The sequence below is a fragment of the Anomalospiza imberbis genome, chromosome 16 (assembly GCF_031753505.1).
Source record: "Anomalospiza imberbis isolate Cuckoo-Finch-1a 21T00152 chromosome 16, ASM3175350v1, whole genome shotgun sequence".
In the NCBI taxonomy this organism is placed as follows: Eukaryota; Metazoa; Chordata; class Aves; order Passeriformes; family Viduidae; genus Anomalospiza; species Anomalospiza imberbis.
The window spans coordinates 9,716,217-9,739,418 of NC_089696.1; the positions used below are offsets into that span (position 1 = coordinate 9,716,217).

General features: G+C 39.3%; 1 protein-coding gene and 1 long non-coding RNA gene across 3 annotated transcripts in view; one reads left to right on the plus strand and one right to left on the minus strand.

The window, feature by feature from the left end:
• Positions 1-2,504: 2,504 nt before the first annotated feature.
• On the minus strand, positions 2,505-13,414 carry LOC137483677 (uncharacterized). Of its 2 annotated transcripts, none has more exons than XR_011004590.1 (3): positions 13,089-13,414; positions 10,351-10,456; positions 2,505-2,629 (listed from the first exon to the last, which is right to left on the minus strand). It is a non-coding gene; the product is annotated as an uncharacterized lncRNA (long non-coding RNA). The 2 variants fall into 2 exon arrangements; XR_011004591.1 differs by having other exon boundaries at positions 2,505-2,648.
• A 500-nt stretch (positions 13,415-13,914) lies between these two features.
• Positions 13,915-23,202, plus strand: part of CYTH3 (cytohesin 3) — a 48,880-nt gene continuing 39,592 nt past the window's right edge. The window contains exon 1 of the mRNA XM_068206974.1: positions 13,915-14,161. Coding sequence (XP_068063075.1) covers positions 14,131-14,161 — 31 coding nt within the window. The 5' untranslated portion in view covers positions 13,915-14,130. The remainder of the gene's footprint in view (positions 14,162-23,202) is intronic.

The following is a 23,202-nucleotide window of genomic DNA, read 5'->3' on the forward strand; positions in this document are numbered from 1 at the left end:
GATATTCCCATTAAGGGGGTAGAATAAACATGTATTCTCTGCTAAATGTTGAACATTAAAAATATATATTAAAACAGGAGCCACTCACCCTTCAGAGATCACTTCTGAAAGCTGCTATCAGGTGACCTTTTGATTCTAGACTCAAAAAACTTAGTTTTTATTTGGTCTGGGGATCCCTTGCTGCCACAAGTGATAGTTTAGAGGAAGAATGTTATTGTTACGAGCTGTATTCTGAAAAGAACTGGTATTGGCAACCCCAAAGAAAATGCTGATATTCTGAGTACATAATTCATGTGTACTTTTTTTCTTAATGATGAATGCTGAGATCATATTGTCCCTGAAAGCAAGCATTTAAACAGAAAAAAAAACAAAACAGGAAAAAAGTGAATATAATAAATCTAATGAAGTTCCATAAAGTTTTGGCATGTGGTTAGACCTCCATGGCTAAGAAAGTGCTATCAGTCCTCCCTGCACATCACTGTAGGTTCCTCATGGCTTTTGGAATTTGTATGGCAGATCCTGAAATAGGAAATTGTAACCTTTGTCCGTATGTTCCAGCCACCCACTGTGACAGTGGTGTGATACAGCCTTAATTACTCATGTTGTCATCACTTTCAGATGGTTTATCAGTAGTTTTACATACATTTATATAATTGGGCATGATACCTGCAATGGGCAATGCTTAGGAACTCTCAATACTTTTGCTAATAAACTCAGAAACAGACATGCTACTCTGTGCATATCCAAATATCTTCCTATTGCGATCTGAAACACTTTCAAGTCAGATTTAAGTTGGTGGCCTATGACTTTGTGGTAGTCTCTTTGTTCATCTCATACTGTAAAATACTGTAAGAGCAACTCATCTGGACAGGAGCCCAAATTTCCTCTCTGCAAATCTGAGATTGCCAGAGGAACTTCTTACCAATTTACACTCATCACAACATTTATCTCTTCAGTACGTTTCTTGGCTCTTGCTTTTTCTGGCAGATATTATAGCAGCTTAAAATTTAAAAACTCCAAAACCTTAAACCAAACACAAGTACCAAAGATTCTGCTGAAGATATTCACATTTCTTAGAGAGATGATTTTTTAAAACAGGATGGAGTGTTTTACCTTACATTAAAAAAAAAAGTATTGGATAGGGTTTTTGTTATCAAGAACTGTGGCATGTTTGTGAAGTGCACTGGTAAATCCTGAACGTTAGGAAGTGCTTTGTCTATTTGTTATCACAAGTATTTTTTAGACATATCAAAATACTCCTTTATTTATCTTTAACCTCCTAGTTCAAAGAAAAAAAAAAAAAAACAAACACATTTTGGAATTCTTTCAAGTATTATGTTTTGTTAAAAGTGCCCCCAAGGGCAAAGGACCAAAACCAACACAGACCTCTTGCTCAATGAACAAAAAGCCAGCAGCAATGACAAGCAGGATGTTTTTGATGCTCTTTGTTGTTTTTTTTTCTGGGGCCAGTGGCTGAAGCCCTTAATCACTTTAGCTGGAAGTTATTCACAAATAACCCTTCTGAGCTCAGTAATCCTATCTTGCTTTGTATCATAAAAAAAAACTTTTCTGCAGCAGGGATTCCTAAATGGCCTCTCAGATCTTAGCCTTGCATTCCAGGTACTGCATGCTGACTGCCAGCACGTATGACCTGCTCCAGAGCTACAACAGTTACAGCATTTCCAATTTTTGCCTCCTTCAATATAAAAGCACTTAAGATTAAAACAACAAAAAATATTTCATGATGTTGTATAGCACCTTCTTAAGCGCTCGCTTGCACCCCTTCAGGTGTTTCTCACTTTAGGTCAGGTTTGTAGATGCTGAATTTTCTCTCATGCTGAAAATCAGAGACCAGCACAGAAACTTGTCAAAACAGAATGAAAATTCAAACCTTTTTTGAAGTTGGAATGCCTTCTTTTATCTTCTGTTCCCTCTAGCTGCTTTCTGAGTGAGAACATCTGTACAGACTACAGCAGGTTTCAAGTCCTTCACTTTGATATACAGTGTATGCTCCCAACAATCTGTTGCTTAAAATAAAAGCTGTCTGGTCTGTGTTGTCACTGTCAATCATAATTTTCAGAGCTCTTCCTCACATTTTCTTTCTGGTTTATAATCATTCGTTTGCAGTTGATAGCTGTATCTTCTGCTTTCCTTCTATTTAGCTAAACTACTTCCTTGCCAGTGCTGGCAAGCAGAAGTCTGCAGAGCTTTTTATCACTGGGTATTTTGTTACAGTCAGATCATCAAGCTTTTTTTGCTACTTGCTCATTTACAGTTAATTCTAATATATTTTCATTAGATATCCATAAGGAATTGTAGGTATTCCTGAATGGATTTTTGAGCATTTCTCTTTCATCACATAGGAAGTGGTTTTTCTGAAGGCCTCTATTGGAACAGCACTGTCCAAAGGTTTGATTCCCTTTTACATATGGCTATTGTTACTATAGTTAGCATAAAAGAACATTTTAAAAAGTGACAATATTTCTGGTCCATCTTTGTTATTCACATGTGTTTGTTAAATTCAGCAGGTGATCTGCCTGGAAGGGCTCTTCTGCCTCCTAGCAGATATTCCAGCCATGATAAGATAATGAGATACACAAGGTGACTCCTCTCAACCTAACATATAAACCTGAGAGGCAAGGAATAAACTCATGGAGAAAAAAACAGACCAACCAATTAAAAAAAAGTGTTTTGAACATGTTAGTGATTTAATTAGATAGGTTATTTTACCAGAAACATAGGATGAGAAGGTATGAATTAAAACTTGAGACAGGAAGCAACCTAGACATGATTTTCCTTTATAACAGAAATTGTCAAGTAGTTCAGATCACACAGGGAGGGTGGGATTAACTGGATATGGGCTCAGAGAAAATAAAAAAAGCACAAATATTTTACAACCTTTTTGTGGAAAAGGAAAATCACACTTTTACTATTATTCCCTTAGAGGTATTTCTGTTGTCCTTCCAACCATATATGCACCTTATCATAATACTACGTGGAGAAAGCAAGGCTGGGGGGGGGTTTGTTGTTGTTGTTTGCTTTCTTTTTCTTTTTTTTTTTTTTTTGCATTTCAGAAAGTGTAATCAATAAGAAAAGAAATCTGATAGGAGGATTTATCTGTTTAAGTACCTTAGAGTGGTTTCAGTAGGACAAATCACAGCTCCAATCCTGTAATCCAATCACACAAGATCAGTACTGATGTCTAGCCCTGTTGACTTAATCAGATCTCTGGAGCTGAGGATCTGCCTGTGTGAGCTGATGCCTGCACTTGGTGATTTATGGGAATATCATTAAATTTAGCCTGGGTTAAAAGTGCAGCCCTATGCACAGCAGAGTCAATGTGAATCCTCCCACCCATTCCAACTGAGACAATATCATGTTCCTGAAGGGCCTTGAAATTTATTGCACACATTCTAAATACTCTGCTCTTTATAGAACAGCCCTCTTTAAGTGTATTATCTTGAAAAAAAAAAAAAGAGAACTTACCATCTGACAATTATAATAATAAAATACTTCATGTCTAAAGTTATAGCATATGTATGGTCTTCTAAGGGAAATCTCTTTGGCATTCCAGTTTATAAAATGGCAACATTTGCTACTTTGTTTGAATGGTTAAATTGATAACAGCTTTTGACAAGACTTTTTACATAGCTTTAAGGTCACTACTGCTTTTTAATTTTAGACATTCTCACATGAACTGCTCAAAGTAATTGTTAACAAGGTTATTAAAGCTTTTTATGATAAGGAAGTGTAACTTTTTTATTTCCTGGAGTACTAAATTCTAATTTTCTCCTTTCTCAGCTACACAGTGTTCATTTGTTATATGCTGGGTCTTGTATTACTTTGCTTTATGTTGGTGCTGTAAACGTAATTTTAATATTTTTATTTACTACTTTTGATCAGTTATTCAGGGATATATGTTAAATGACATCTCAAAAAGTTGCTGCTGTTATCCTGGTAAAGAAGTACTACAGAAGTGTTAAACAATCGTTGATTGTTAGCAGAAGGGGGGGAGACATTGTTTTAACAATGGAGGCACACTCCAAACTCAAAGGTGGAGTTTGTGTCTAGACTTTTACTAAGGGGCCCTGTAAGGAAATTGGAGAGTTCCCGTTAGCCAAGTGACTGCTGAGGGTGAGTGGACAAGCCTCTGTCCAAAACTGGACTGGAACCAAGGTAGGATGTCCAACCAGCTTTGCAGCAGCATTCAGGGAGCCTTTTGCTCATCATGCTCCCAACACACCTCTAATATTGTGATCTAGAGATAAAAGACCATTTCGTTAACATAAAATATGAAAATGTAGTTTTCCTGACTGCATGTAGTAACTATATATAAACACACTTAAATATAAACATACACATGCATTAATATCTGCTTGCTTAGATCAAGGATATATTCCTGCTTAAGTGCTCTCCATAAATGATTAAAAGTTCAGTAGAAAGAATGGAAACACACCCCAAGTGTGTAGCTGTAGGTGTTGCATTAAGCATGGTAAAAGCACACCTCTATTTGCTGTTGTGTTACTATGGAATTAATACAGACCTTCCAAAATCCCATTGTGATGAAGATATTGCTTTACTCATTGCTGTTGCCTATGGTCAATATTCCGGAGTAACATCTTTTATTGATTAGCAGTTTAGATTTCTAAGAATTCTGATTTATCTGCATCTGTCAGTACGTGCAGTTTCATAATCTAATAAAAATAATATTATCTCATTTCTGCTGGTTTAAGCATTTCATTATTTTAGCTGAAGAATATGAAGAATTTATCTCTTTTTAACTCGTATCAGAATATCCCAGCTTTACTAAAACAAAATTAAAATTACATTTATAGAAGAGAATGCTTTGTACAAATTTTGCAGGAAGTCCAAACCATTTCAGGAAAAAGCAGCAGCTAGAAAAAGAACTGCCAGGCAACTGTACTTTTTAGAAAGTAAATAGAAGCATCAGGACACTGGAGATTCAGACATAAGAAACACATAAAAATACTTCATGGAATGATTTAATGTATGGAGGAGATAACCACTCCTGTCAACAAGATGAAAAGGTTTTAACTGTGAATGAGACAATATTTAAGAACATAACTAGTACTTGGCAGTGTATTTATCTTGCAAATGTGATTAAGACATTGAAAAAAATTATCTGTTTGTTTTAATTGTAGTCATCTGCCATCTTGTTTTTCAGGTTTGGAGTCTTCCTTAACTGCTGAGCTCTGGAAAAGCCTTTCAGAGTAAAGAGCAGGGGCAGGATTTTGTTAGTCATGAGAATTTAGCTGTGCTCATTACCCATGTCCTGCTGGATACCACTTCCAGCAGGAATACCAGAATGCAGGCCTTAGCAGGCCAGGGGGAAGAACATCCTTGCAGAAAGTAATTCATTTGTTCTCAGCTGGTACAAAAACGGAACTATCCCAGATTCTCATGCTTTTGAAGTGTTTTCCATCAACAGCACATTTCAAAGACTGGTGTGTGAAAAGTCTTTCAGGCAAAACTGTATTGTTATTCCCTAATGATTTAATTATTTCCCCCACAAACATAAAAAGAAATGGAGAAAATAGTCAATTTAAAAAACTTATTCTTTATCCAGTGTGAAAACATTGAGCAGCCCACATTTTCTTGAGCAGCTTTGTGCATTAAAACTGAAGTGAATGACTTTTTATAAAATATGCTTTACTGGTTCCACTATTTTGAAATAGAATTATTTGCTTTCAAAATATAGCTCCACCGTTATTGTTTAATTTGGATACTTAGGAATTTCATATATTCTGCTGAATGGCACACCTGATCGATGCAGACACCCTTAAGAGAAGAGCTTGCATCTGTGCAAATAAGATTTGTGCTATTTGAAAATATAACAAAACTTTTAAAGATCCACATAGAAGGAAAAAAATGTTTAATTTAATCACTTTGTAGGACATTGTTGTTTCTATTGTGTTTCGTACACTAAGTCAAATTTTTTTATGTTACATTCTTTGTTTGGTCCAAAGCATGGCAATCTGCCAGCCAGAGCTTTTAGTGATAAATTCTGCTATACAAAGCAAAAGTTTTTATATGTGAGGCCACTTCCTTCTGCTATTTTATCATCTTCCTGGTTTTGTCTGTTTTCAATAAATGCCTTTGTATTTTCACATATTTTATATGCTTGTATACACAGACACTTTCCTCTGTATTAAAACTGATAGTAGCAAGTTGGTAAGGATAAAAAAGACAGACTGTTGACTTAAATTTCATTGCACTAATACACTATATGAATGCTTTAATGCTACTGTATTAAAAGATCTTAACATTGATATTAAAAGTATTTCCTGAATTTGGCAGTGGGGTGGAGAGGCAAGGATGATGTTTCATAATAAGGTTTTAAAATGGAAATAATCTCTGGGTACAGCTACACTTTAGTACTACAGATTGGCACATGAAGGATGGGCTCTCACAGTGAATTTGCATTATTTTAAAGCATCTCAAATTTAAACATATTGAAATTTAAAATCTAAAAAGAAATTATGGTGGAAGCCAAATATCTCTCCTTTATCTGTCCCAAGGGGCTGAATATTTCTGCCTGAGGAGAAAAATCTAAAAAAACTCATCAGTAAAGAGAAGCCACAGAACCCCCTGCACACACAGTGGAACCCAAACAACCTTGAGGGAAAGGAGAATTTGAATTAGGGGTGGTCAGAGGAGAAGGATGAGATTGGAGGTAAAAAGTTGAAGTTGCAATGCAGCAAACTGGAGAAAAGCTTCTGGAACGTACAAGAAAGAGAAGCTGTCCCTGCTGTCCCTGCCCATTTCAGCAGTCTGTCATGAATTCCTCTTTCCCACAAAAAAATGCTACCAAGGATGTCAGCTACAAATCATCATGTACTCATCTTTTTATGAAGACCTCTTTTTGTTGTTCTGCAGACCTATTATTCTTTTACAATCATATTAACAGACTAAAAATAACAAGGGCAGTTCTACCAGACTTAAATTACAAGTCTGTTTCTTAAGAATTATTATTATTTTATATTGTGCTGATTGAGATCACAGAAATCTTCTTCTGACCACAGAGGTATAAGGTACCAAATTCATCCTTCCTGTAACTGTACTGAGGTAAATGGAGTTACATAAGGAATTAATTTGACCTGTCTCCTCCATTTCCTTGGAAAAATTCTTTGTTTTAGCTCTTGCCAAGTTTTAACTTCGACTCTCCCTTGCTTAACATCTTCTTGTGCCTAGAGAAAAGTTTTTCTTTCTTTAAGACTATAAAGAGAAATACTGCAGGGGAAAGACAATTAAGGTGAGGATCTGCTTTTTACATTGAAAGTACACTTCAGCTATGGTAAGAAAATGCCAAAACCTTTGTATTTGGTATAGATGTGTATGGGATTATTCTTACATCTGTGAGGATATGAAAGGCATAAAACAGTACATATAACCATGAAAGGGTAAGGATTTAAGTAATGCTTTTCAGCCTAACACCCATATGTTTATTTCTAACTGCAACAGCTGTAATAAACAGGGAGCTTTCTTGGCTAGAGACCATAAGAATTTAAAATATTACACATCACCTTTTAATAAAGAATCATCTCCTTTCCCCTAGACTCAACAAGTATATTCAAAAATAACCTATGAGAGAAGCTGAACGCCTACTCTCAGCAGTATATAACTGCAATTTCATGATGCAATAAACTTAACTTTTGGATGGCAATGTGGCATGAAATTCTTTGTACAAATTCAACTTAGCAGTATAAAGTTATTTAAGACCCAAAACCCTCAAAACCAAGGACTGGTGAGTGGTTTTCCTCCTGATGATTTTACATTAGAGTTGATATCATCTGTCTTCCTGCTGCCAGTAAAAAGCCAGGATAAAGCTTGGTCTAAACACTGTAACTCATATCTTGCTAACCTTGAGAGAAATGCAGATACATGTTCATATTTAATCTGGATAAATTGATTAGGATTTAGATCAAATCCTATGATCTAGGATTGCACAGATGAGATATAACTAGCATGTAAGCCTGAGTATAGGCTCAGCTTGAGAAGGGCTGAGCATGAGGGATCAGAAAGTGAAATTAATGGAGAGTCTGTGGTACACAGTAAGGTTATAATTAGGATATTGTCCCCACAGACAAACTTACAATCCAGCAGCCTCCCTTCCTTCTTCCCACACCATCCGTGTGTCACAGTCTACCAGTGCTGCAATTGTGCCAATGCAACCATTTGTGGGTCCAGAGCACGAATTTAATCAATGGAGCAACTCTGGTTAAAAATGATTAGATTAGACAGAACTTTAAAAATCTGGATTGAGTGATTTGATTTACAGCATGGCTTCATGAACAGCTGCACAAACAGCTCAGAGGCCACAAGAAGTCAAAATCATTAGTTGCCAGTTCCTGCTCCTGTCTGAATTTATGGTTCCATATTTATTAAACCCAGATTTGTGCACTGCTGACTAGCCAGCAGCAAGATTTGAGCCAGCTCATGCGGAGCTATGCCACTGCATTTCACTCACTGGTGAATCAACAAGAGCACCTGGTGTGACCCTTCTAACACTGTGTGTCATGAGCAAGTTCAGCTTGTCACTTGGCTGCCACCTGTGGCAGGGGATGCCAGCCCTGGGACTTGGCTGAAGAGGCTTCTTCAGGCAGGGAGAAGGAACCATGGGGGCTCCCATCCATCAGCTGCTGCCATGTCCATGCAGCCAGAGCAGGACTCGTGCATGGTTTGCAGCTTGGGTGCAGCTCCCACTGTAGGATGAATTAGGAATTTTAAATTCCCAGGCCTTGCTGAGACTGGAGAGTGGGATGTGAGAATATATCTAACCATGCCAAGCTGGAGTTAGCCAGCAGAGGGGAATTCAGACTGTGGCTATTTCTCAGGGTGGGAACAGTCTGGCCTTAATCAGCACACTCTCCTTTGAGAGTTAATTTACATCAAGTTCTTTCACTTTCCTGAGCTAGAAAACCCTCTCCAGCTTCATGCAAAACTCCATTCATGATCTGTTTCAGCCCATGTTCTTTGAATCCAAGTCCTCTTTTTCTGTTATTTTAGGCCCAGCTTTCATGCTAGAAAGCATCTGCTTGTGTCTAGTACTGTGCATAATTAATACAGGTAGAACAAGTTCTAATGCAAAGTGTATTTCAGATCAGAAGAATTACAGAGGTGGTAGACCTTTGCAATTTTTGATGCATTTTGTTTTCCTCACTGGGACATTCTGGTGTTTTTTCCTCAATGACTCACAAGTGGCCCTATCAGTATTACACAATGGAAACAACCACTGCTTTCCAAAACCAGTAATAATTGATGCTAGGAGTAGATAAAGCTCATTTAGGAAAAAAAAAAAAAACCAAAACACAAACCCTCAAATGTGTCAAGAATAGGAACTCAACTGCAAATAAAATTCAGGATATGTTTTCAAAGTTAATCTGAGAGAAATCCCTGCAAAATTTTTAGAAGAGACGTATCTTTGTTCTTGGGGGTTTTGACTATTTTAATGGAACTAGCTTCCTATCCATATAAAAAAAGCACCATTCATGAAAGATGTTTGACTTGCTAAGCTTTAGCTTTGATGTTCCCCAAAGCAATATAAAATACCTCCAAGTAAAATTTTTTTGGCCTAAATGAAAGGTACAAGCACTTTTAAAACCTTTGAGACAACCAGCGAACAGGATTTTCTACAAAAATGTTCTTCCAGCTGAGAAAAATAGGATGATTGTGACAACATAAACATTTTAAGAAACAATACATGGCTAAAACCCATTTGCTAGGCAGAGGAAGTCAAAGAGTTTGCCTGAGGGGTTTAAGAATACCAGATTATTCAATACTGATAAATTTGAAAAAAAAAAAAAAAAAACCAAAAAAAAAAAAACAAAACAACAACAACAACAAAAAAAAATAGAGAAAAAAAAGACATGCTGATGGTCTAAGACTTTCCTGCATGGAAACTATTAAGCAGTGCTTCTTAAAAAATAAAAACTGTTTGATTGTTTGATTGTCGAGATTTGAAACAAAAGTATTCTTTAATACAATGGCTGGGTATCAATGACAGTGATTCTATCAACAAGATGTTGCTTTAGAAAATGTAATGCTTGCACCATTTTCCTAAAAAAGGGAGACATCTATGTGAGCAAGCTGCAAAATCAACCAATCAGTTCTAGATTATAAAACACTGCACAACATCTGTATTGTTTAAGATGTATCTATATTTTTGGTATAGATCTATATTCTCTAAGAATGTATTATTTGATGTTCATGTCTCTAAGATGAACTGCTTTCCTTCAGGGTAACTATCCATCTCACCAAATCGAACAGAAATCACATGAAAGCCAGACTTGCAAATTTGTGATGTCTTGCCTACACAAGAAACAGGAATACCTGCATGGAGGTGAGTCTTCCTTCCAACAGTAAGGAGCATTACTCCATCTCCCTGTGGCTGATACTGACATCCAGTCTGATGGCCCAACAGTTACTTTATTTCTTTCTGCATTGAGAAAATTCAGAATTTTCTTTCTAATACTTGAATACAATGCTACTATGAACATCCTCATAGCTCATGCTTTTGATTAGAAATAAAAACTTTATGAAATCTATAATAGTAAAACTTTTATTTTCATTCACTGCTCTTGGAATCTGGTTCAAACTGAAACCCACAGGAACGGCTTAATATTCAATGAGCTTTATAGACCACAAAAATGTGATGTGAGGGTTTCAGTTGTCTTCACTGACTCTCTGTAAAGGATCAAATGCCATAACAGATGTTATGTCAAGCCTTAAAATGAAAAATGACATGATAAATTACTTCTTAGTGGAAATTGAATCAGAACAGTTACTGAACTACCCAAAGAGGGACAAAAATCCCCAACAAAAAAAAAAGACAAGGCATATTACCTGAAAATTCAGCAAGTAACCACACTTATCATTGAGGAATCAACCCTGACAACATCAGGTTTTGGAGAAAGCCCAATTTTCCACTAAAAATAATTTCAACAGACCTGCTGTTGAACTATTATTTACATGAATGACAGACTACAAAGTTCTTCCAACACAGAAGATTAGACTTGTGGATATGAAACTGGCAAAACATACTGGTGGTAAAAATAGACCTAAGGCTATAGAAGACACTGCAAAAAGGAAAAAAAAATCAAGCAATCCTGAGAAAACTATTGATTGAAAGTCTCAATAATATGATGAAAAAATTTAAAATTCATATGTACTTCAAAACAGAAGAATTATCAAAATTCCAGAAAACAAAGTAGATGAGACAAAATTATTCACATGAGCGGGAAATAATTGATTGGAGTTTATCTTGGAATTTGCTGAGATTGTAACCTGTATTGCTCCTGGCATCTTTGCTGGTAAGGAACTACCTAATATTTAATGATAGCAGAGTTGTTACTGTTGAATTGCCAAAAACCAAGGAGGAATTCTGCTATGGTAGAACTGCTATAGCTACAGTGTAGAACTGTGACTGTAATTCTTTACTTGATTTTACACATTTTCAAAAAATCTACTCCTGACATAGTTAGGTTTACAGCCAGACATGAGCTTTACTTTATACACAGGAAAATGAGGCAACAGAGTGAAAGGCTTGATCTTAAAAGTTTCTGTGACACCTCTCACCTACAGATTGAACAGCTTTGTCCACTAAAGCACCTTGTACACAGAATTATCAGTTTTGTGTTTAGAACACTTGTAGGATCGGGCCCATACAAAAGTAAGTGTATTTATGATGCACACAGCATGAATGAAAATGAAAAATGTTTTAAGGAATATCTGCCATCCTTTCAAAGAAGCACGGCCTTGGAGAGAACACTATAATTTCAGTACTCTTTTGTACTATGTATCATTAATAAGTCAGTCTACTAAAGCAGGACTGGAAAGAACAGATTCTTCTTGAGAAGGTATTAAATGACATATATTCCAGACTTCCAACACAGTAAGCTATATATTCAGCAAAAGACTGAAAATGTCTCTGTTCAAGTTAGTAATGAAGGTATAATAAAGAGAATTTTCCATACCTCATGAGTTTGGAATTGGATTTCACCAAGAAGTTTCTATAAAATATCGCAACTGGTCGCTTGTAAATAGGACAGACATTTTTCATATCTTCCTTGCATAACAAAATAATTTTTTGCTTTGATATTAATTTGGAGAGTTTTAAAACTAGTTTTGCTTCCTTGAAGTCAACAGGAATTTTGCACTGAATGGGTGGGAGGAGGAGTGCTCTCCACACTTCACTCTCCCCTGCTATTAGAATTAGTGATTATGCTTTTTTAGTTTGGACTAGAATTTTCCTTGAAACAAAGGGAGGGGGGGAAGGAGGGAGGGGAGGGAGGGAGGGAGGGAGGGAGGGAGGATGGATGGATGGATGGATGGATGGATGGATGGATGGATGGATGGATGGATGGAAAACAGAAACAAGAACATAAAAACATATACTTTATATGAAGGTGTAAAACAGCATAAATTTAATGAAAGCAAACAATCTGTGATTGATTATAAAATTAGAATTTTTCTCACGAACCAGATTCCCCACTAATGTAAACGAACAGTTTGCTCAGTGTGCAAAAATATTCAGAGCCCACTGTCAGTTCATCTGCATTAAAACTTATTTTAAACCATCCTTTAACGGCACTTTATAGACATAATTTCAAAATAAATCTCTTACCAAGGTGATGCTTCTGCTTTATGTAATCATATCCTTTTTATAACTAACTTACTAAACTTGTAACAATATTTAATTTCAAATATAAAAGACAAAGAGGAGTATTTTAAAGGTTTATGATTTTTAGATGAGGTAAAACACTTTATCACCAGAGCAGCTGTCAGAGCAAAACCTCAGCTCTCAGCAAAATGGGCTGTAATAACCACCTATTAGCAGCAGTGTCAAGAGGTGAGTGCTTCTGACACTGCATCCTAGACGGTGCTCCGTCCCATGCCAGCCTACAAAAGGAAAATGAAAAACCCGATATTTTCCTGTTGGCTGACCTTTTCCTCCCACAGCTTCCTTTCTGAATAAAATTTTGACATGAACGGTTTTTAAAAAATAATAAGGGGCGGTGCCAAGGAAGGAAGGAAGGAAGAGTGATGTACGCCAGTACACTTCGGCTTACCTTTACTGACTTTGGAGGCTGCTGCTATCCCGACTCCCATGGTAGGTAACTCACTGAAGATCTTTACTGAAGATTAAAGAAATCCCACATATGCTCTGGCTCCTAGGGCAGTAAGCAGGAGAGTCCTTTCTGTTATCCACACAGACAATGCTCACCAACGCAAACCCCTGCACCGCCCATGGGGCACAGTCCTATTTCTACACCAGGCTCTCCACGACCCCTGTGGCAAGGGGAGCACCCAGCACCGGACACAAGAACAAAGAGCAAGCAAGAACCAGCAGAAAACATGCAGAAACGTCAGATGTCTCGGGCTCTTCTCCAGAAACTTGAACCCACCTCGCCCCCTTCGCTACGGTGCTTCAGGCCATCTCAGCCCTCACCTTCCAGTCTCCTCCCGCTCTCCCCCGCTTCCCCTTATACTCCCCAAAGGAGTCTTTAGACCTCCAGAAAATAGTCAGGGGGTTTGCAGACATTTTCTGGCTCTTGCAGACCCCAAAACACGACCCCAGCCGGCATGAGCCCAAGTGACTCGGCCCAGGCTCCTCTGGCTCCCGACCGCCCGGGTGACCCCCGACAGTCCCCGGGCAAGTCGCTTTAGGAGCCACGGCGCTGCGGGGCCGCGCCGTGCGGGACCTGCCGAGGAGGGAACACCGCAAAGGGCAGGCGGGAGGCTCCGCTCCGCAGCAGGGCTCGGCCGGGCCGCTGAGGGGGACGGGCAGCGCGGCGCTGGCCGCGACCCCGCGGCGCGGGGGTGGCGGCGGAGCGGCCGGGCGGGGCCGCCTCCCCTCCGCGGGTCACATGAGAGGGGCGGGCGGCTGGGCCGAGGCGGTGGTGGCTGCCGGGGCTGGGAGGGACAGGGCTGCGGAGCGTAGCAGCACAGAGCGGCGGCGGTAGTAGCAGCGGAGAAGGAAGAAGAAGAGAAGAAGAAGAAAGAGAAGGAGGAGAAGGAGTAGCAGCGCCCGCGAGGCGCCGAGCCAGTGGAACGAGCCCCGGGCCTCCCCGAGCCGCGGCCGCCGCGGAGTGCCCTGCCCGCGGTCCCAACATGGACGAAGAGGGTGGCGGAGGTGGCGGCGGTGAGTGCGGGGCTCGTGCGGGAGGAACGCGGCCCCTCAGCCAGCGCTGCGGGCGGCAGGACGGCAGGAGCCCCTGGGAGCTGCTGCGGCCGCGGCCCCTGCCGCCGGTGCTGCCCCGTCCTGCCCGGCGCCCCCGAGCCGAGCCGCTGTATCGGCGCTACCGAGCAGTGCCCGGGCGGGCGGGCGGGCGGGGGTCGGGCCACAATGGGGGCTCTGTGTCCCGTGCCCGGGCAGGGTCTGGCGGGGGCGCGGCGGGTCCGGGCGCTCCCGGGGGCGGCGGGGCAGGGCAGGGCAGGGCAGGCGTGTCCTGGCCCCGCCGCCGTGACAGCCCCGTGCTCGCTGCTGCAGCTGCTCCTCCGCTGCCAGAGGGGAAGGGGCAAAATATGGAAAAGTACGCGTCTGGCGGTGTAGGAGCGGAGAAAAGAGTAATTGAGCTCTGCGAGGGCTCTGTTTGTGTGTGTCATCTTAATGGAGGCTCGGTGATAATCACGGGGTGGTTTAGCCAGTTTAAACAAGGTGAACTGTTTTCAAAGGCAGCGGCGTTAACCTTGCTAGATACTACTTTTAGGAAATCCAGACTCGCATGTTGGGGAAGCTTTTATTTGTATTTTTTATCTTTCGGAGACAGGCTTGCGCGCTGCCCCAGTTTAAGGCACTGCAGACGTGCCACACGCTTCCCTCCTTTAATTTTAATGTGTTTTGTGAGTGCGTGTGTAAAGCTGCTGCCTGAAATAACCAGTTCTTGTGTATCATCAGCGATAATGGTGGCTGAGCAGGAGCTGATCCTGCCCTGGGGCAGAGGGATCGACTGCACGGCCTGCCCTGTATTCAGTGTGTCTGTGCCCGTCTGTGCCGTGGGGGTGCAGAACGGATCTTAAACCAAATGGTAAACAGGAGGCCTTTGAATGCTTTGGCTGATCTCTAAAATAGGTAAAGTAAGGGCTACGCATTGTATGATTAATAGTTGCGCGCTTCTTGCTAATTCTAAATGTAATTACCCAGAACTCGGAAATCAAGAGGGTGTGGTGTTTGTTTTGACAACTTGAAAAAATAATGCTATGATGAATCAGAAAAATAATTCTTCAAGCAGTGGGTTGGATATGTGGCCATTTGTCAGCAGGCATTTCTGCTTGTTTTGACAGTGATAGACATAACTCTTAAAAAAAATGAAAAACGAAAGCAAAAGACAAAGTGAGCCAGTCCTGAAAAGTTATTATTCAAAGCAGTTGAACACTGTAATTGTAAAAAGCAGAAAGCTCATTTAACTCAAAATATGCTATTTTCACAGTATTATGGACTTGCATCTGTAGTTGAGGGAAATGAACATGCTTGTTATTTGCACTTACCCTGTGTAATATAGTACTTAATCACGTGCGAAATGTAAACTAGAAAGTGGACATATTGCTGAATGAATCTTCCATAAGATGTTAAGCATTTCAAAGTTGGATTTGCATAGGAGGACAAATACTCAGGACCTGGGGATGACACAGTTTGCATTTGCTAAATGCTGATTCTCTATGTGAAGCCTGATTTGTACCTCTAGCATGCGAGTGAAGCTGATACCACTTTAATAAACACGTTGCTTTTTGGGGTAAACTACAGTATAGTGTATTGTTGTAAAACAATTGCAGATAAGTAAGACTGGAATTCTGTTTTGCAATTGGTGTATGTGACATTTTGCTCTGACTTCTTGTAAGTATTGCACTTTATTCTTGAATAGAGACCCTGTCTCGCTTTTTCGTAGGGATTGCTGTCAATTTGGAACACCAGGACTAGTTAGGTAATTTCTAGCTAATGAATTGTCAAGTCGTTATTTTGTTTGGGTTTTTTTCCCCCTTTTTTCTTTGGTGACAGGATACGTGTGGATTTGACAGCCTGTTTTAAAACTCTTCATTGCTGTTGAGTAATGAGACTTGTGGTACCTGAGCAATGAGACTCCCTTTGGAACCTGACCAGGGCAGCCCAGTGTTTTGAACTTCTGCAGGACATTCTAAATCCTCATAAAATTTAAATTATTGAAAAGGAAACTCTTACAGCTAAGCTTATCACTCTGCACAGGTACTTTAGGAAGTATGCAAAATTTTTTAAGGGCAGCACAGTCACCCTAATTAGAGACTTGAACTAGATAAGCATGTAAATATCTAGGACATTAAAGTGTGATTCAGAAGGTAAGCTGCTATTCCCAGTTCAGCTCTGCCTGCTGCGCTGCTCTTCAGTTTGATTTGCATCCTATGCTTCAGTTCTCTTATTTGTCAAATGGGGTCAGTTGTTTTACCACCTCTGATAAAAACTGTGAATGAAAATAGAACTGTGTAAAGTTAGAATTTATTATTTTAGAAGCACTTGATGGAAGAGAAATGCTAATTAAGGGACTTGTTCTCAGCACCTCCTTTTCTCTTGTATGTAGAGCCCTAAACAGGGCTGTACATTTATGTTATACACAAGCCTCCCATTGATTTCAGCAGAGGCTCTGTGCATGGATTATTGATGTGATATGATCCGAGTCAGTTGGTGTTTGGCTCAACTTTCTTTTGTGTCCTGATTAAAATATCTCTGTGGTTTGCTCAGTGCAGGAAATTTCTCCTCCTCCCTCTTGTCACTTGTTTTAAAACTACATCTTTTGTGATTTGAGTGGCTTTTTTCACAGGCCACAGTCAGGTGGTGGCAGTGCCAGTGGCCAGGACCCTCGTGTTCAACAGTGCTCTTGGTGTGGTCACACAGTGAGCGAGTGATCCTCTGTGAAAGGTCAAAATGTATAAACAGTCAGTGCTGCAGGCACAGGATAGAGCTCCTGTTTGTTTTCTGAATTTGACTCTAGTCATCCAGCAGCTCTTCAGTGCCCCCAGTTCAATTCTGTGCCATTCCTCTAGAAAAAGACTGCAAGATTGGATACTTACCAGCTTCTGTATGTTTGTTTTACACTGTCTCTACAAAGGGCTCTGAACAGACATGCCAGAAGGTTGAAGTCCTGCTTCTACTTGACAAATAAGCCAAATTATAGCGCTAATTATGGCATTGAGGTTTCCCTACTGTTCCCCAAACTCTGTGCTTTATTTCTGAATGTCAGAGCTCTTCTGGGATAGAGCAGCTGGGTTGCCAAGCTCTGTTAGTTGCTGGCTGTGCTTGCCAGCAATGGTGCCAGGTAGCATGTTGGGTCTGTGATGAGGACAGAATGTAGACAGTCCTTCATTAGGAGGGGCACCAAGGGACCAGACTGTCGCACAGAGGACTCGGGAGAGTGGATTTGCTGCCAAACCAGACTTAGCAGGATGACTTCTGCTCTTCTGCAAGGCAAGACAGTTACCTAATTATAGGTAAAAGCTGTTAAATGGAACAAATGACCCAGAGTTTTCTTAGAAAAAAGTTTTAAAATTGATTAAAAATATATATTCATACAAGCAGCCTCATCTCTTCTTTCCACGTTGTAATACCTTTCAAAGGTAAGCCTTAAAGATACCAGAGGCCATGAGGTCTCCTCATGGTTTTAGACATTTGCATTTAAGACTTAATTCTGCATGTTTTCTTATTTTATAAGTTTCTTTTATTTAAACAAATGTGTTTTAGTGCAGAAGAACATTAAATATATCTCACTCCCTACTCATCAAAGTGGATAACTTGTACCAGTCATTTTATTTAAAAGTTGTCCCAAAAATCCTTCAGAGGAGGGCTTGTCATTTTAGATAGCACTTTGGGGAAATCCCAAGAATATAAAAATGCACCTGAGTGTTGGATTGACCACTCAGCTTGGTTCTAGGAAGTGAAAAAGAGCAGATACAGAGATAGTCTGTTTATGTAATTTAGTTTTTTTGTGTTCTTTTGCCAGCCAGCAGAGCTGCATTCTAAGTCTCTTGTTTGCTAAACAGATATTTCTTCATGCTAAACTAATCTCATATTTCTTTGGATTATCTGTCAGCTCAGTAGGATCATAATTTTTAGCCCAAAACCATTTAATCTGTTATCACTGCAGTAAAAAAGGTCATAATAAAGTATTATCAATTATGTTGTACATACTAGTTATTTTTGGTGATATCAGAAAATGTACTTGTTAATTGCAGTAACTTGTTAAGTTTTTCTTAGCCTAATGATTGATATTTTTAGCTGTGACTTGGAAGAAAACGTGAAATTTTTGCTGCTGGAGTTTCCAGAGGTGGTTGGTTGCCAAACTTGATGTATTGTTATATAATGGTATTTGGTGACATGCTCAGCAATGTAAGCACACTGTGGATTTAGGGGAACAGGGTGCCTGTAACAGCATCTGTCTGTACTGTTGCAGCTGGGAAAGAAAGCTGCAGGATTTACAGGCAGGAACCGAGTGTATTCTGCAGAACAACAGCTGGGAATCACAGTAATAGCCACATGAAAGTGGGCTCCCTGTGGGCCACTGTTACCAAATGGATATTGCAATCTCTTAATATCACTGGAGTTCCAAGATCTTTTACCAATTCAAGGGGTGCAGAAGGTGAGACAACACAGTCATTTTCAAGATATATTCTGCAGTTCACATCAATTTTTTCAATCCCATCATATTTATTGCTTCCTCTTCTTTCTTTTTAGGATTTTGAATGCTTTTTCAAGGGAAAATGAAAAAAAAAAAGGCTTTCCTGCATTTTCTTCCTTGTACAAGGGTGTGTGGTTATAGGACAAGGGTTGATTGCTTTAAATTGAAAGCGGGTGGATTTAGATTAGATTTTAAGAAGATATTCTTCATTACGAGTGTGGTGGGACACTGGCACAGATTTCCTAGAGAAACTGTGGCTGTCCCATTCCTGGCAGTGTCCAAGGCCAGGTTGGACAGGGCTTGGAGCAGCCCGAGATAGTGGAAGGTGTCCCTGGCCATGGCAGGGGAGTAGAATGAAAAGAGCTTTGAGGTCCCTTTCAACCCAAACCATTCTGTGATTCTGATTGCAATCTTTTTGTCCTATAAGTCTCTCTTTTCCTAGTCCAGTAAAAGTTTGAAAAGCTTTAAAACGTTTCCCTTAAACTGTAGCTCCATCGTACCTGCTGCATTTTTTTGCCCCATTCTTTTCCCTCCCAATGGAAAAATGGTTTATTCTGATTCTTTATACACCCCGTCTTTGACTCCAAGGCCAACGTTTGAATGAACTACGACTCGTCTCTTTTTCTCGGTGGAAGTCATTGAATAAGCTGCTTGCAGTCACTCTCTGAATTCAGAGTATCTCCTCGAGGTTTATCCTAGGTCCTTTCCACACTTGTCCTGACCCCTTGTACTCGGTACATTCTCTTCCTCCTCTTTGTACTTCCAGCTGCCTCTAGTACTGTTTACTATATTTTTCTTTTTGAAATCTCGGTTTGTTTTTTTTCTTTCTTTTTTTTTTTTACTTCTTTGAAGAAGTTCTCTCCTCTTCCTATCTTACTTGCTTTTTCATTTGGAAGATGATCTTTCTACTTCCAACTTTTATGGTGAAGATTTGCAGGACGCTGTACTTGCTTTAATGCTCTCTTCCTCCCTACATCTTGTTTCTGGATAACCAAATTTGCAAAGAAGAGTGGAACTATCGTATTTAAACTGATGAGTCACAGCATATACTCTGTGTGCTCTGGATCCAGTACCATCTGTCCCAGCTAAAATGTTGGCTTGTTTGACATCTTAAGATTGCGTAATTGTCATCTTAAACTTAATGAGTCTGAAACAGCTCTTAATGTTGTTTCCACCCACTTCCTCTTTTTGATGTCTTTGGACACATGCTGGCATCCCGAGTGGTTATTGACAAGCAAATAGTGAGATGTTGTAATTTATTCCTTCTTAAAAAATAGTCTGTAGGGGAGTTGTAATAAAAATGGCATTGAAAGGGCAATGCAAGAGTATTGACATACTTATAAAATATGTTTTCCTATGCAATGTTAATCTTCCCGTTTGAATGCACAAATAGATTTAATCTGGTTATGGGATCACAATTTTCTGTAGACTTCTGCATGGGACCAGGCAGCACACAGGTTAGCATTTTGTGGTGATTGAGTGAATTTGTATGGATTTTTTCCTTCTTTTTAAAATAATGTGATAGTTAATGATTTCTTGTTCACTTTGTCTCCCTGCAGTTCACGAGTACTTAAGCATGTACAAAAGGATTGCACTAATTTTAGTGAGGAGCTTGGACCTAATGACCATGTGCTTCATTCACAGAGGATAAAAATAAATGCTTAGCAGCTGGATTGTTAGGAAAACCTGTCAGTGTATAGAGCTGTGAGGCAGGGATCCCAGGGAAGTGAAGAACACGTGGTGTTTTATTTATTTTATAGAAGCAAAAGAGAAGTTGTGTGAACAGATGTGCTGTTGGCATTTCTGACTTCTTCACTGTGCATTCTTTTAGAGCAATATATTGTACAGGAAAGGTGTATAAATGAGGTAGTAAGGGTCTATTTATTTATGCCATTTGTGTAATTTTAACATCTAGCAAATGGTTTTTAATTGCATATGACTTCCTTTTAATTTCAACAACTTCATGGGAAAACTTAGTATTGCAAATTTTTTTGGACAGCAGTGTTTCCTCTTAGTGGGATAGACATACAGAATCTGGTAGAAAACCATGTGTTTTGTGGTCCTCTGAGATTTGCCTGAAGAAGGAAATGGCTTGACCTATTTGGTTGCTATGAAGTAAAAACATTCTTGTTCTCTCTCTTCCTTTTTTTTTGTGAACATCTGTGTCACATTTATTTCATTACTTTCTGAGGTTCTTTAAGCAGATTACTTGCTAATACAAAGTTTTATTTAAGGAAAATAAAGTGATACATAGCTGCTTCCACAATTTCATCGAATTTCTGCTATGTGCTTTTAAATAGGTATGATATAAGTGGGTAGGTTTTCAAAGTTGACATGTTGAAAGCAAGCACTAATGTTATCTAGCATTTCCTGGGGAAAAAAATGTGTTTGACAAATTCAGTAGGATCTCACAGAGTTAACAGGAAATGTTGCATGCTGGAACCTTGGGAAATCTAAATCATAATCTCATCTAGGATTTTAGGGTGTTTTGATTTAATTTTTCAACAGCTTGGCATTCTTAGTGTGGTTTTAGTGATTAGCCTCATTTTCAGGTGTTTATTATACAAAGAAATAGTTATCTTATGCCAGGTGTGTAGAAGAATTGAAACTGATTCTATTATTTAGCAGCATAATGGAAATTGTCCCAATGAAAATAGATTTTATTGATTTTTTACTAATAATTCTTCTGAATTCCATAAGAAAATTCTTCAACAAGAATTTAAGATCAGTCCATTTGTGAAAGTTGAATCTGAATTCAGATCTAGCTTTTGCTGTCATGCCCGAGGAGTTGGTTGGATTTTTTGATATAAGTCCTTAATAAAAAAAGGAGAAACCGGTGTTGGTTTTTTTTAGATGAATTATGTTGAATGTCTTAACAAAACAAAAAAGCTGTGTGAAAATCATGAACTGTGAGTCTGCTGATCTCAGGGTATGGAAGAAGCTAACAGTTACTGTGGGAATTAGTTTTGGTGGCTCTTCTATCCAGCTGCTTGTTCTCACACAGCTTGTAGGAACATCTTCTGTTTAGTCAAATTAGATGGAAATTGAGCGCTGTGCAAGGTGTACTTTGGCAGAAGGAGCTAATGGGTAGGAAAACAAATGTGGCCAATGTCTCTTGTGCTCACTCTTGTTCTCACACACATGCATGCACAAAAAAAGGCTGAAAAAATTAGCATATGCAAGTAAGGGAACTGCCTCACACTGTTTTCTCTAAGAGGAACGATGAGATGTAATCTCTTCATGAGTCACCTCTAAGGTTTTTATACAACTGCCTCATTAGTGTAATTTCTAGAATGCAGATTTTAATTTTTTTTGTTTTAATATCTGATTCATATTGCAAAATACCATTGATGCTATTTTCTTGTTGAATTCCAAGTATTCAAGAGTCTATTTGCTGTTACATTTTTGCTTTCATGTATTGTAGATATCATGTTCCTTAATAAGGTCCTTGTTTAACTCACAATCAGTGTTGTCTGCAGAGTCAAATTCTGACATAAACAAATCCCATTGCCTTACTCACAAAGGAGGGGGAATTCTCAAAAGGGGTATTTGTAGTAGCATTAGTTACTAAAACATAAGGAAATATAGTTGCTTGAGAGGCAGTGTTTCTTATATTCAGCAGTCAGATTCCAAGTAAGTTTTTTCTTTTTTCTTTCTTATTCAAGTAAGTTTGTCCTAATGAACTTCCTGCCCAGTCATTCTGTTGCACCGAGGAGGAATTTTCCCACCAGGCCATGTACTCTGAGTACAACTTTGACCACTTGCAAATGAAATTTTTGAATTTGTAAAGCTGCTGCATGTTTTTGTTCCAGTGTTGTAGCTGCCCAGCCAGGGGATGTGGAGGAAAGCTGTTTTCCCAGGAAGTTGAGGTTAAACCACAGCAGCCATAAGAAGAGATGGTGGCTCTGTTAAGGAGAAACTCCATTCCTGGGGAAGAATTTTGCAAGTTAGATAGCTTCTCTGACCATGAAACTCCTCATGTATACAGTACAGGGCTGGGTCCTGCACTGGACCATTCTCAGTCTTTCTTGAGATACCAGAAGGACCTGGCCCCTCTCTTGTACAGGTGCAGTGCTCCTCTGGCTCTAATCCAGGCAGGAGCTGCTGTGTGCAAACCCTGCCTGCTGATGATCCATTGTAGCAGATCTGTGAATAGATCTCTGGACTTCACTGCGTGGGGTAGGTGAATGGACACCTCTCTACTGCTTTGTGCTTCTCCCTTTACATTTTTCGTATTTTTGGTTCAATTTTTTAAATGGTTTTTCTTTTCTTTTAACTGAAAGGGTTCTGCTTGGTACCCATCCAAAACAAGCCTTTGATTGCCTTCGGGAGCCTTTATTGGGCTGAAATAATCCTTGCTATAATCTTGTATTTTGTAAACTTGGTATGTACTAATTGGGGAAAACTCACTTTGCATTTGGTATCTGTCATGAAAATACATAAATGAGTAGTCCTTATTATGGAAGTATATCTTCATAGACTCAAAAGCAACTGTGTTACTTTATAGACTTTTCATTTTACCTCCTCTTCTGCTATTCTGTTT